Here is a 13,509-nt window from a genome sequence, read left to right as displayed (position 1 = left end):
ACAAACGCATGTCACTGCCCAGTGTTTTTACATGGGTTCTGGTGGCAGAAGCCATGTGCTCAGATTTCTGTGGCAAGCATCTTACTAGCTGAGCTATCTACCCAGCCGTGTACAGTTATTTTGAAGCATTTTATCAGGTTTTATTGTACCCCACATTAATTTTTGTCAACATAAGAACAATACTGAATTATTTGTATCAAATATTGAGATTATGAAAGTTCTAGATACAGCAAGACAAAATTTACATACTTTATAAAACACGAAGAATAAAAAGTAATTTAATTTGATTATATTTGGCTTTAACATGTACATTTTGCTTATTCTTCTTGCTCAAATATATGACTGATTTAATATCACTTTAACTGTTTAGTTAAAGAAGTGACCTTTTGTACCTCAAATTCGTAGCCTAGCAAATCAATAGGGATGGTGTATTTTCTGGCATAATTCTGCATAGCTCCAGTTAAAAAGGCTTGGGTGAAAAAGAAACCAGAGATCCAAAACACATTGGGTTTCCCCATAGTGAACCAATCCTGTAAAGAAAAACAAAATGCATTACGGCTATGTTTGCAAAAGTGCCGCTACACACAATTCCTGCTTTCATCTAGGCTGCCCCTACTTTCATTACAAGACTTTCCCTGACATCAAATGTTCTCTTCCCCCCTTGTTTTCTTCTAGTTATTCTTCTTGGAAATTCAAAGTGGTTCCAGCATTAATTTGAGTAACTTTAATTTGAAGGATTCAAATCTCCTACAAAAGAGAAGACGTGATTGTGAGTATTCATTGTGTTGTTTGGCCCAGTAAAGAGCCACCATCTTTAGAAATTTTACCCATCAGCTGAAGCTTTAACCTGTGCTATTCCAGATTGGGAGCCCTGGTGTCCCCGTGTCTGCGGGTGCACTGCCCCTCAGGATTAGGGCTCTCGGTCTTCTTTCTGTGCCAGTGTGCACATTTCTCTTGCTCCTGTCTACTTAATATCTCAACAATGTCCCTGAAACTCGTCTGCCTACATGGCGTGGGCCAGATTTGTCATCTTGTCAGCAGCCCATCAAAGTAAAACCAAACATCCTGGTGTCCTATTCAAGATCCTCTATGATGCGGCCCCAGAGAATATTTTTAGGTGTGCCCTTTACTTTCAGGAATTCTTTTCTCTAATTAGCCAGGACTATATGGTGGTCCTGCCTGTACGGAATGAGCACTGTGTCTCTCTGTCTCTGGGAAGACACTGCCGCCCTTCCTCAGCCCTGCTGTACGTCCAGTCCAACTTTCCTAGTGGTAGAACTCTGCCGACCAACTGGAGTGGGACATGTGACTGACATCTGGCCATTTTCATGGTGGCAGATGACAGAGGGTAAGCCAAAGGTATGGCAGCACTTGGTACGACTTTTGGGGAGCACCCTACTCTCAAAGTATGCCTCTAGCTCTCCCCATATTGTACCTTCGTGTAAACATAGACTATGAAATGAGGAAGCAGAGGGGGCAAGGAAGAAAACCAGTTTCTTACCTTATACTTTCCTGTGCCCTGAACATCCCTGTGTATGTGCTCACACACGTGTGCACATGTACATGCATATGCATGTGCACATGCTGGGGAAGGCCTAGGAAGGTAGATTCAAAGGATTTCTCCAATTTTGAGATAAAGTAGAAGAAAAGGCTTTCATTTTTAGACAAAGGACAATTTTGTATAAAGTCACAAGGTAAACAGTAGTGTCTGGGAATCACAGACTAAGAGCTTTCATAAATATAGATGTCACTTGAGTTTGAGTAAAGTAAATGTCCATTTTCTGCTTCAAAGTGCGTGCATCTTATAATCTTCGTATACTTGGTTACATAACCAGGAGTTATCAATCATGGTCCATTCCACCTGGGGACATTGAGATGACCCCTGGTCAACAGTGCTAAGTCCATATTGTGCTACGTGGTCATTTGGGGCAACATTTGATATATAGTTTTCATTTGAAATAGTGTATATTTTACGTATAAAATGATCTATCTGTTCATCCATCCATCTATCATCTACTTATCTACTTGTCACCTATCTACCTAATACTTTACCTCTAGAAACTTCAGCCGGGTCAGGAAATCTGTGATGTAACTTCCAAGGGGCTTCAGACTTGGGTACGATCGCTGTGCCCACATTTCTGGAACCTTTCCAATAAGCAAGCTGCCAGAAAGTGCTTCCAATGCAGAGTCCATCACAACTACACCTTTAATCGCCTTTTTGAGGTCCCGCAGAGTATTACGGATAGTTATAATTAAACTGCAATGAAAGGAACTTCATCATCAACAGATTTGATAGAACAATGTACAATCTGCCAAAGAAGAGACAGCAGGAGACATGCTTTACGGGTGTGTTTCCCAAAGCATGGCTGTGTGCACTCGGTAGGTGGGGAGGTAACTGTAGGTGCCATTTGAAGAAGTATTTTTCAGCTATTACATACTTTTTTTGAGACAGGGTCTTACTATGCAGTCCTGGATGATTTGGAATTGGCTACGTAGACCAGACTGACCTTGAACTCACAGTGATCCCCCTGCCTCTGCCTCCTGAGTGCTAGGATTAGAGGCATGCACCACCATAAGTGGTAAACCACTTTAAAATATAGACTAATACCAGTCGTGCCATTATTATTATTATTATTATTATTATTATTATTATTATTATTATTATATGTTAGTATCAAATAATATCAAATTAACTTCTGGCTATTATTTCCCAGGACCTAAATAACTCTAAAAATTATATATTGATAACTTGTAATTGTATGTTTATGGAATGCAAGGTGGTATTACAATTTTCAATATAATTGGAAATTTATATTAAACTCACTAACATGTTACTGCAAATATTGTCATGAGAACATTGGAAACTTACAGCTCTTTGGAATTGAAATGAAACACGTGCAAAATTACTATGTGTACTAGGCGTGACAGCCCAAGCTTTTCCCTTCTGTGTGGCTGAGCTTTTGCACACCCAGACCCCTATCCTCCATCCTCCCATCTCCCAGCTGCAGATAACCACCTTGTACTCTTTGCTCATATACGATTAGTTCCCGTAATTAGTTCCCGTAAAAATGAGAGTGTGCACTGTCTGTCTTTCTGGGTCTGGCTTGTTTCACTCAGCAAGTGTCCTTCAGTTCTATCACTGCTGTCACGGATGAAAGAATTCCTTTCTTCTTAGGAATAAATACTGGTGTGGGAGTTTCTGCTGGGGGCGGGTTGATTCTATAACACGATAGTTGGGAAGGATGCTGCAGTGGGAGTCGGACCTCGCTTTGACACAGTGAATACTAGAAACCGAGACAGCTGGGTGGTATGCTAATATTTTTTTGAGGACACGCCATGCTGTTTTCAAGTAACTGCTGTCCTTGTGGGAGCGAGGGATGGCATTTGTTTACTTGCATCTCTAAAAGGTGCTGCTGATGGCCTTTAGATATTGCGTGACAATGTTCAAGATGCTTGCCTGTTGATCAATCACAATGCTTGCCTGATTTCTGTAAGTTGCATGGATTCTTTAGATATGTTTTATATCTCCCACCATTTGATTGCTTCCTTTGATATAGAGAACTTTTGTATTTTCAGACAATTTTATTTGTCTATCTTTGCCACCCACCCTGGGGCGGTGGGGTGGGGTAGGGTGGCATCAGATCTTAAAGAAAAAGAAAAAAAATCACATCACCATCCAGACTAGAGTCCTACAATTTCCCTCTGTGTTTTCTTTCAGTCGTTTTATCGTCTCTGGTTGTTGGTTTGTTTGTGGTGTTGGTGACTGCACTCAGGGCCGTACGCATGGTAGGCTTGTAGCCTACAGTAGAACCACAGCCCCAGCATGGCTCCAGCCTGGGGTTAAGTCTTGCTGTGTTTTGAGTTAGTTTCGCACTATGCCCGCCTAGTTTCCCCCGCTGCACCACAGCCCCAGCATGGCTCCAGCCTGGGGTTAAGTCTTGCTGTGTTTTGAGTTAGGTTCGCACTATGCCCACCAGTCCCCAGCTGCAGGTCCTCCACTGTGTGTCACTGGCAGCAGGTCGCCAGTCGACTGTAAAAGCTTACCTTCTGTTTTCTGCGCTCTCTCTTCTGCGCCATGCTTAATGTTGTTTCTGTTTCAACCACTGTATAAGGTACACTGAGTTCAGGCCGTCCCAGCCTTGCTTCTGCCTGTAGCTACATTAAATACTGTGACTCTTCCTAAGTCGCGTGAACTCTAGGACTATTCTCCCTACGGCTGTGAGATGTCATATTTGAACTCCCCTACGGGTTTCTTTGGATTTCTGGACATTTGGGAGGACACAATGGACACAAGCAAAGAATCACCCAAGGAAAAATAAAGGTGAATGATGTCACAGGTAACGTGGTAATAAGGGTAAATGATGTCACAGGTAACGAGGTAATAAGGGTAAATGATGTCACAGGTAACGAGGTAATAAGGGTAAATGATGTCACAGGTAACGTGGTAACATAGAGACAGCTGAAAAGGGTAAGCAAACAGGATATGACAACATACACTGTGCTCTCCATGCATGAACCACTTAGACAGGATTTGTGTTTGAGGCTATACAGTGAGGTCAAAGACAGTCTGTGCTATAGAGCAAGGCCTTGTTTCACAAAAACCAAACAAGTATTATATAATGGCTGAAAATGGAAACCCTGCATTGAAGCATAAAGCACATATTGATTTGTACATTTTCAAACTCTGCTTTCTACTCAGGCTCAACAGTTGAAATCACCATTAATATACCTTAGTGGATAAGGAAGCTTGATGAGCTGAGAGATTATGTATATATAATTATTATATTTATATAAGAAATGCTAAATTATGCTTGGAATTGTAGCTCAGTGGGAGTACATCTGGCTAGCATCCGTGAGGTCTTAGGATCCAGTCTAACAAAGAGGCAAGGAAACGGACTCCATGCCCTAAAAGATTCCAGGGTTAAGTGGAGCAGCGTGGTATTTTAATTACTTTACCTTAATATATTGAAGGGCCCTGGTTCTTACTAAGTGTAAGAGCTATTAACCTGGTAGAAAGTAGGTAGGTTATGGGGATGCTAGGGGCTTTTGCCAGTTTTACACCCACCGCCTCAGGTCAAGATTAGGCCAAGCACCAGCTTCCCGCCTCAGGCCAAGGCCCGGCCAAGATCCATTCTCCACCCACAATTCTCAGGAAGAGCAGGGACAGGACATTTTTGAAGAAGCACAGAATGTATTGATGGTCACTTGACCCTCTGGTCCCAGGTAAGAGTTCTAATACATGTCATATGCTTGCTAGCCAGTAGATTCAAGGGTCAATGTGCTTAGCTAATAAGTTTAAACTGTAACCTTGCTGATGCAACCTGTACCTCTAAAAAGTATAAAAACTGCTTGTTATGGCCATTCGGGGTCGCCTTCTAGTCACTTGCCACAAGGGGCTGATTGAAGGTTGTCCCCAACGCGCTGGAAAATAAACCTCTTGCATTTGCATCAAACTTCATTCTCGTGTCTCACTTGGGGGGTGGGGGGGAGGTCTCCCGGTAGTTAAGACTCACTTTGAGCCTTATAATATCAACAAGTCCAGAAAACAAGATAAACATAGAAATATTACAGAAAACTCACAACAAAACAACTTTCTATTTCTCGATCCAATATTGAATTACAAAAAAAAAAAAATCAATAGAAGTCAGAACAAATAATTTATTTAGCATGGTATACCTAATCCACTTCAGTAAGAAAAGGGAGCCAAGCATAGGACCACACACCTGTACTTCAGGACCTTCAGAGGTGGAGGCAGAAGATTTAGGAGTTCAAGGCCAGTGGGAGCTAATAGCAAGTTTGAAGTCAACTTGGGCTATGCTGTCTCAAAAACCAACCAAACAACAAATAAATGAGGTCTAATGGCTAATTGATGGCTAATCTGGGCCACAGCTCTTAAAAAAGAGAAAGAAAGCACATGCCAGTGTCAGAAACTGGCAGAAAGGACACAGAGACCCAGCTCAAGTTCACTCTCTTGTTTTTTTTTTTTTTAATTTCTCTTTTTAATTATGTGCATGTTTGGTATCTGTGTATGGGTACTGTTGCATGGAGGCCGTAGGAGGGAGTTGGAAACTGTGGAACTGGAGCTACAGGTAGTTGTGAGCTGTCTGATGAGGCTGCTGGGAACAGAATTCAGTCTGCTGGAAAAGCAGCAAGTGCTCATAACGCTCATAACTGCTGAGCCATCTCTCCAACCCCATCTTTACTTTGGGAAGAGGGAGGACAGTAACAGATGGGAAGTCACGTGACTAAAGACTATTTCCAGTCATTGGATCTCTTTGTCATCACCATTTTTACATGATAAAGGAATTCCTTGCCTGGCAGTGGAGGCACACACCTTTGATCCCAGTACTTGGGAGGCTGAGGCAGGCAGATCTCTCTGAGTTTCAGGCCAGTCTGGTCTACAGAGCAAACTCTAGGACAGCCAGGACTATACAGAGACTCTGTCCTGAAACATTCCTCACCCCCAAATTCTCCTGGGGCCCAAGGGTATGGTATTTAAGAAAAAAACAAAAAACAAAAACAGAAACAAAAAAGACAAAAAAGGAGGATTTTAATACTTTTAAAAAGATTTTTAAATTCAATACCAGCTTGTCATTTTATCAGTTTTGGTTGGTTGCTCTCTGAATTCCTGGGGATTTACTTACTTGTTGAAGCGTTCCATTTCTTGCACTAACACAGTATTCATGCTCTCTTCGTACCTCACAGGATAACTCCTTAGTGCTGCTTCAATGTCAAAATCGTTTGGGAGCTGAAAGAACAGATGCTGAAAATCACGGGTTGCTCTCAGAGCAGACAATAGGTTTCATTCCACTCTAAGGTCAATAATAGCTAACACATAGGTAAGCATTGTAATTCCCACTTTACAGATGAAGACATTATATTTCTAAGAGGCTGTACCGTTTCTTTTTTAAAACTAAGTCTTGTTCCCCACTGATAAAATTTATTCACAATTTTATAACAGTTTTATATTTACTTATAACCAATTATCACTGGTTAACTTACCCTCCTATCCAATAGCCAATCCTGTAAGTGTAAAAATGCTCTAGAGCACAGGGAGAAAGTAAGGGGTTTCAGTTCATGGACACTCAGGTGACAAGATGACAAGGCTTGTGGAATGTTGACAAGTCCTGAGACATTGGAGTTCATGCTCCTCAAGCAGCCAGGGAGCTTCCCAGCCTGGGAATGGTTGAACTGAGAGTCAAGATGCCTTTCTTGTCCCAGAGTTATAGGCCACTCTTGGTATTAAAGACTTTGACTCAGCCTACTTCCCTTACCCCAAACAAGTCATAAATCTCCTGCTGGGTCCTTCTTAGGGCTCTTTTTTTTTCTCCATCTTTATTAAATTGGGTATTTTTTTTTAAAGATTTATTTATTTATTTTGTATATGAGTACACTGTAGCTGTCTTCAGACACACCAGAAGGGGACATCAGATCCCATTACGGATGGTTGTGAGCCACCATGTGGTTGCTGGGAATTGAACTCAGGACCTCTGGAAGAGCAGTCGGTGCTCTTAACCACTGAGCCATCTCTCCAGCCCAAATTGGGTATTTCTTATTTACATTTCAATTGTTATTCCCTTTCCCGGTTTTCAGGCCAACATCCCCCTAACCCCCCTCTCCCCTTCTCTTTGGGTGTTACCCTCCCCATCCTCCCCCCATTGCCGCCCTCCCCCCAACAATCCTGTTCACTGGGGGTTCAGTCTTGGCAGGAGCAAGGGCTTCCCCTTCCACTGGTACCCTTACTAGGCTATTCATTGCTACCTATGCAGTTGGAGCCCAGGGTCAGTCCATGTATAGTCTGTGGGTAGTGGCTTAGTCCCTGGAAGCTCTGGTTGCTTGGCATTGTTGTTCATATGGGGTCTCGAGCCCCTTCAAGCTCTTCCAGTCCTTTCTGTGATTCCTTCAACGGGGGTAACGGTTCTTATTGGAGAGAGCACTTGTGAAGTCAACAGCCTTTCCCCACAGAGGCAGATTGCAGAGTCAGCAGTGTGGAGGCTCTGACTGACTGTTGTCTTCCCGCAGGGTGGCAAGTAGAGCCATGCCCCTTCCTACTTTAGTGACCATAGCCAGGATTACTGAGGGAATCCTGTGGTGGTACAGCCCATGGAGTCTGGAGGCAAGTGGACTAGGGGCCAGATATGTATGGCCGTATATCCAGTGTTTACATCACAAGGGAACTATAAAGATGGCTGTGAGGGTTATCATCTGCTGGACTTTCCCTCAGGCACTCTATTGACTTGAGACAGAGTAGAGGTGACAACACAGCACCTCTCTGCAGTACCCAGAAGGCTGAGTGCACTGGGCTGTCCCGTGGGATGTAGATGCTGGCCGAGCACTGACATCACCTCCTTGTGCCTTCCACCTCCCCTCCCGAGATATAGATAAAAACCGGATGCTCCTTGAACCAGCAGGTTCAGAACATTCTATTTCTAAAAAATCTTTTATTTAGAAATGGAAATACACCGTACGTACATTAGTTCATCCACAACTGTAGTTACTAAGCACTTGGCTATGTAGTAGGCATTTTACAAACTATTTTAAATTAATTTCTCAAAAAAAAAATTAAGTTCTCAAAAAGAAAAGCCCTTACAACAACTGAAATTATTCCCACCACCTAGCAGATTTGGAACTAGTGTTTGGCAAGTAAAGAACTTGCTAATCACTCCCAGGACAGACCACATTTCCATCACAGCACGTGCGCTGCATTTAAGCCAAGCATTACCTGTGTGAGGATATCCTCAGTAATTTCTAACAGGATCTGGTCAGTGCTTCCCGAGGAGCCTGTCTGCTTGACGCCACCCTGGGTGAGGAGCAAGGACTCAAAAAGGAGTTTCGTTTGCTGAAGATCTTTGGAGATATCAACATTTTCATGTAATCCAAATATCTCGGGTTCCTGAGTAAACGGAAGTTTCTAAGGGAAGACATGAAGCACGCATCACATACTCAGTGGGATCAGGGTGTGTCACTGTGTAAGGCAGTGTTAACACTGCCTTAGCGGAACAGTCACTTTGAGCTAAAGGTTATTTAATATGAACGGGTTTAGAGTCTTCATCCTGCCCTAATCTGCCTAACAACACGGTGTAAGTTTCCCCTTGTGCTGTGCCAAGAGGAGGAGGGATTTTCTTCTTACTGGAGACAGAAAGAGTCTGCAGACTTCACTGAGGTAACATTATTCATCGTCCCCCCCCCCCCCCCCGCCCGTCCCCTGCAAATGTCGAAATCCCTTTCTCATTGTTTAGCACCTTGTAGGAGCCAGGGTTTCCCCTTTGTGTATTCAGTTCTCTATAGTCGCTGTGTATTTAAATGGCTTTATAAATGCCAAGTAAACTGCTTCTTTAGGTTCTCAATCTTTCACTAAAGCTCCTGTATACATCAAATATTAAATTAATACAAATTATGTGATTTTTTTCTCCCATTAAGCTGCCATTCATCCAGATAATGCCACAAGGACAGAGGGAAGCAGGTCCTTTTTTCTTTTCCTACTGAAGCATTAATTCATATGGCAGATATACAAACAATAAGGGGTTAAGAGTCAACTATGCATCAAGTACCACAAGTTTTAGATTTCCTGATGTCCAGTAATTATACGAACAAAAAATGAGTCTGAAAGGTCATTAAAATCTTGCTTGCCTAAACTTGTACATTACAGGGTACTACTCACCATTCACTTAAATCTCTCCCCCTCCTCTCCCCCTTCCCCCTTTCCCCCTCCATCTCTCTCCATCTCCCTACCTCTCCTCCTCCCTCCTCTCCCCCTTCTCTTTCTCCTTCCCTCTCTTTTTCTCTTCCCCTCCTCCCTCCTCTCTCTCTCTCTCTCTCTCTCTCTCTCTCTCTCTCTCTCTCTCTCTCTCTCTCTCTCTCACACACACACACACACACACACCTGTCTTATCCAAGCTTCTGGACACAATTTACCTTAATGAATTCAATGTACTCATCATAAGTGCCTTTGGGAGGCGCAAAGTAGTTTCCACTGGGAGAGAACTTGTAGTGAGGGTTTTCAATGATTAATGAGTTGTAAAAGTCAGCCAGCATGGTTAATAGGAGGCGCCGGTCCCAGTCATCTGTCACTCTCCCTCCATAGTTACACTCCCCAGTCAGGTAAGAGATAGCTTCGAATGGGATTGTGTCATATTCGTTTATAAACAACTGAAGCAAAGATAGAAGTGAGAAAAGAAAAAATTAAATCCTTTCACTTCATTTCAATGTGAAAATGGCAGTCTTCTTTTCTTTTCCCACCTATGCAGAAAGGGGGGGTGAAGAATTATTATGGGAGCTAGGGAATGTCTGGTATTCAGTATTTGATTTGGAAATACTTTTTCTCCATTCCCCATTTTTTCTGATATATAAATCTATTGCTATTTATTTACTCGTATGCTATGAGGCCAGGCTGGCCTCAGACTCATGCTAATAGACCTGTTTCAGACATTTATTTGCTGAGATGGCAGGAGTGACCACCATTCCTGGTGTATGTTAATGTATGTGCATATGTGCACGTGTGTGTGTGTGTGCGCGCGTGCGCACGCGCGTGTGTGCGTGCTGCAATGCTATGTTACTGGCTGAGAGAGTGTTGCCTGTCTCTGAATTATAGAATAAATGGTTGAGCCCAGTTAAAATAAGTCTTGTTTAAGATTCCCATGTTTGCAGGGGAAGAGAATTGTGAAGAGATTTGAGAGAGGACTGAGAAAGACAGAAGATTATTCTTTGAGGGAAAGAATTTTGTAATATGTGAAAATGTTTTCCCTTTAGGGAAGGACATATGAATGTTTGTTTGGGTCTCCCCAAGAGAACAGAATGTTAAATTTGTACCATATGCAGGAAATGGAGACACTTTCCTGTTGGTTACTCACTCAGCTGTGAGTTCTGGTTCTTTGGAGAGAGGCCCCTGATAGAATGACCAGATGAGGGTGGTTTAGACGAGTCTCTCCCAGTCTCCACCCCTAAAGGTGTGAAGGTGGATCTAGCTGATGCCTGTGGACTTCAGTGTTGGTGCTGGGGAGATTGACCACGGGAAACGCTCTCTGCGGCCTGGCAGACGTCCAGTTCTTAGTTGGTTGCTTACAGGTTGGGTGGCAAATATTTTAAGTAAAATATTCTCTGCATTGACTGCTAGTTTCAAAATCAGTGTTGAAATCAAGGTCTTTCGGCATGTATTGCGATTTGCAAACACAGGTTTCTGCCATTCAGCCTACATTACAGTTTGAAAGTGGGGATTTCAGCAGCTGTATGGATTCTCACAGTGCAGGACTTAGTTCAGGAAGGTTTCTCATTCGTTATTTTTAAAAGATTTGATAAAATACTAACAATTTATTTTTAACTCTTTTTTTCCCCCTCTCAGTACTGGGGACCAAACTTGGGGCCTCATGTATATTAGGCAAGCATTCTACTACTGAGCTACATCTTCAGCTAAGTATTAATAATTTCTGTAAAATAATCTTTATTATAATGTTCGGCATAAATACCGTTAACTGTGGCCAGGGGCTGTTAAGCAGTGATCTTCAAAAGTGCTGCTCTGTCTTATCTTACCTGCAGCTGCCGGATACTGATGCGTAGGTCAGACTCATTAAATCCATATGGAATATTCCAGCCTAGAGGACCGAATTTCTTTCTCTCTTGAACAAGGGCGTGAAAAAAGCAAACTCCAAAAAGCAATTTCTCCCATGCCTTAATGCAAAAATTGTACAAGAGAAAAATCTGATTAGATTTCCATCAGTAAAACTAGAAAAATAGATGACCTTTTCATTACCAGGGTCTATAGTCAGATGTCCTTTCAGACTTCTATTTTAAAAAGGCATGTATCTAAAGACATACTTTCTATAAAAGCATTCGTCTTATGCTTAATTCAAATATCTAACACTAAGCAAATTATAATAGTAAATGCTACTAAAATACAGATAATTAATATTTTCTAAATGTGTTGGTTAATGGTACCTGATATTCACAGCTGTCTTTAATCCCAGCAGTCAGTATTATCTTGTAGATTTGTGGGCATGTGCTTCAGACTATAAGTGCAAAAGAATGACTAGTGAAGAGAATGTGACTAAACTCCAATGTGCAGTTCCCAGTGTTGCTTCTTTCCTTTCAGAGAGCCTTGGTGAAAGCATTAGTTGAGCTATTCACGCTGTCTTCCAGTATTCATTATGGATGCCAAGTACATGCCTCCTGAACCAGCGCTCTGTGGCATGATCACCATCTCTTTAGAACCCACACAGTAGATTGCAAGCATTTGAAACAGAAACCTAAGGGTTCTTTGGAAAGTCAGTTGAATGGTGTTTTGCTGGGGCAAACATGTGAAGGAACGTTTCGTTAAAGTGGACACAGGTGTGACTACTAGTGACATGCATGTACTGGTCCGCCTTACACTGCATGGCTGAGCTGCATTTGTTGGGACTCCATAGAGAGAAACACACCAAAACTTCCTATGGTGTGGTATAGTTTCTTGCTGCTTCCACAGACTCGGGCTGATGGACAGAGTGATGTCAGCTGAGACAGACTTGTGCCGAGACAAGACACATACTGAGGCAAGACCCGAGGAGGGCACGTGATGTTTACGGGGTATGAATAGGACTTCATGAATAGTACATTGTCCACTGAGCATATTTCCCTCAGACCCCCCACTTCTGCTTCCCATGATCCTCCCCAGCCTGTTTTATTCCCTTTTATTTCCCTAGATATCTTTGCTTCTACTTTGATGTCATACACATACACAATTTATTTTATAAAATAGAGGAGACCAAATTACAGAAAAATTTTGATCTGGCTTAGTTTACTTAGTATGTTTATACATTGTCTATCCATTTTTCTGCAAGTGACACAACCTCACTCTTCGTTATGGCTGAAAAGCCCACTGTGTCTGTGCACTGCAGCTCCACAACTTATCTATTGAGCAGTGTTGCAGTAAACATGTGTGCAGCTGTCTCTGTGATGTGTTGACGTGGAGCCCTTTGAAGAAAGATCCACATGTGTTGTATGGTAGAGCTACTTTTATTTCCTTAAAAAACATTTTTCTTAAAAAAAAAAGACTTATGTATAATGTACGTGTCTGCTCCCCTGTATGTGCAGTGCCCATGAAGACTGGAAGAGTCCATTGGATCCCCTGCACATGGCAGTACGGGTGGTTGTGAGACACCCTGTGTGGGCGACTCAGTTGTTCCCCAGCCTTTTGTTTGTTTTCTAAATGGCTGCCATTCTAACTTGGGTCAGAGGAACCCCTAATGTAGTTTTAACTTACGTGTCTCTGATAACTAGTGAGGTTGTGCATGTTTTCATCTTTATTGAATGTTCGCATTACACCCTTTGTCCATTAGATCATTGATTGACTGAGTTGTTGAATTTCTTGTTGAGGTTTTTAAGCTGTTTGTATGTTCTAGATTCATTCTGTCAGCTACGTAGTTAGCAAAGGTTTTTCCCACTCTCTAGGCTGTCTCTTCAGTTAGCTGTTTCTTTTCTGCTTTGATTCATTAGGAGTGGGTTTTTGTGGTTGATGTAATTTAAAACTCTTTTGGCCTT

General features: G+C 42.3%; 1 protein-coding gene across 2 annotated transcripts in view; it reads right to left on the bottom strand.

Annotated features, from left to right (window-relative positions):
- The window catches only part of Dnah12 (dynein, axonemal, heavy chain 12), a 166,616-nt gene that overhangs the window by 4,268 nt on the left and 148,839 nt on the right, over positions 1 to 13,509 (bottom strand). For both annotated transcript variants that reach the window (XM_063275067.1, NM_001419553.1), the window contains exons 67-72: positions 11,527 to 11,664; positions 9,916 to 10,149; positions 8,723 to 8,911; positions 6,645 to 6,748; positions 2,053 to 2,257; positions 393 to 530 (exon numbers count right to left, since the gene is read on the bottom strand). In XM_063275067.1, the coding sequence (XP_063131137.1) occupies positions 393 to 530; positions 2,053 to 2,257; positions 6,645 to 6,748; positions 8,723 to 8,911; positions 9,916 to 10,149; positions 11,527 to 11,664 (1,008 nt within the window). The remainder of the gene's footprint in view (positions 1 to 392; positions 531 to 2,052; positions 2,258 to 6,644; positions 6,749 to 8,722; positions 8,912 to 9,915; positions 10,150 to 11,526; positions 11,665 to 13,509) is intronic.

Source organism: Rattus norvegicus, chromosome 16 (assembly GCF_036323735.1).
Source record: "Rattus norvegicus strain BN/NHsdMcwi chromosome 16, GRCr8, whole genome shotgun sequence".
In the NCBI taxonomy this organism is placed as follows: Eukaryota; Metazoa; Chordata; class Mammalia; order Rodentia; family Muridae; genus Rattus; species Rattus norvegicus.
This window is presented reverse-complemented; position numbering and strand designations above follow the sequence as displayed.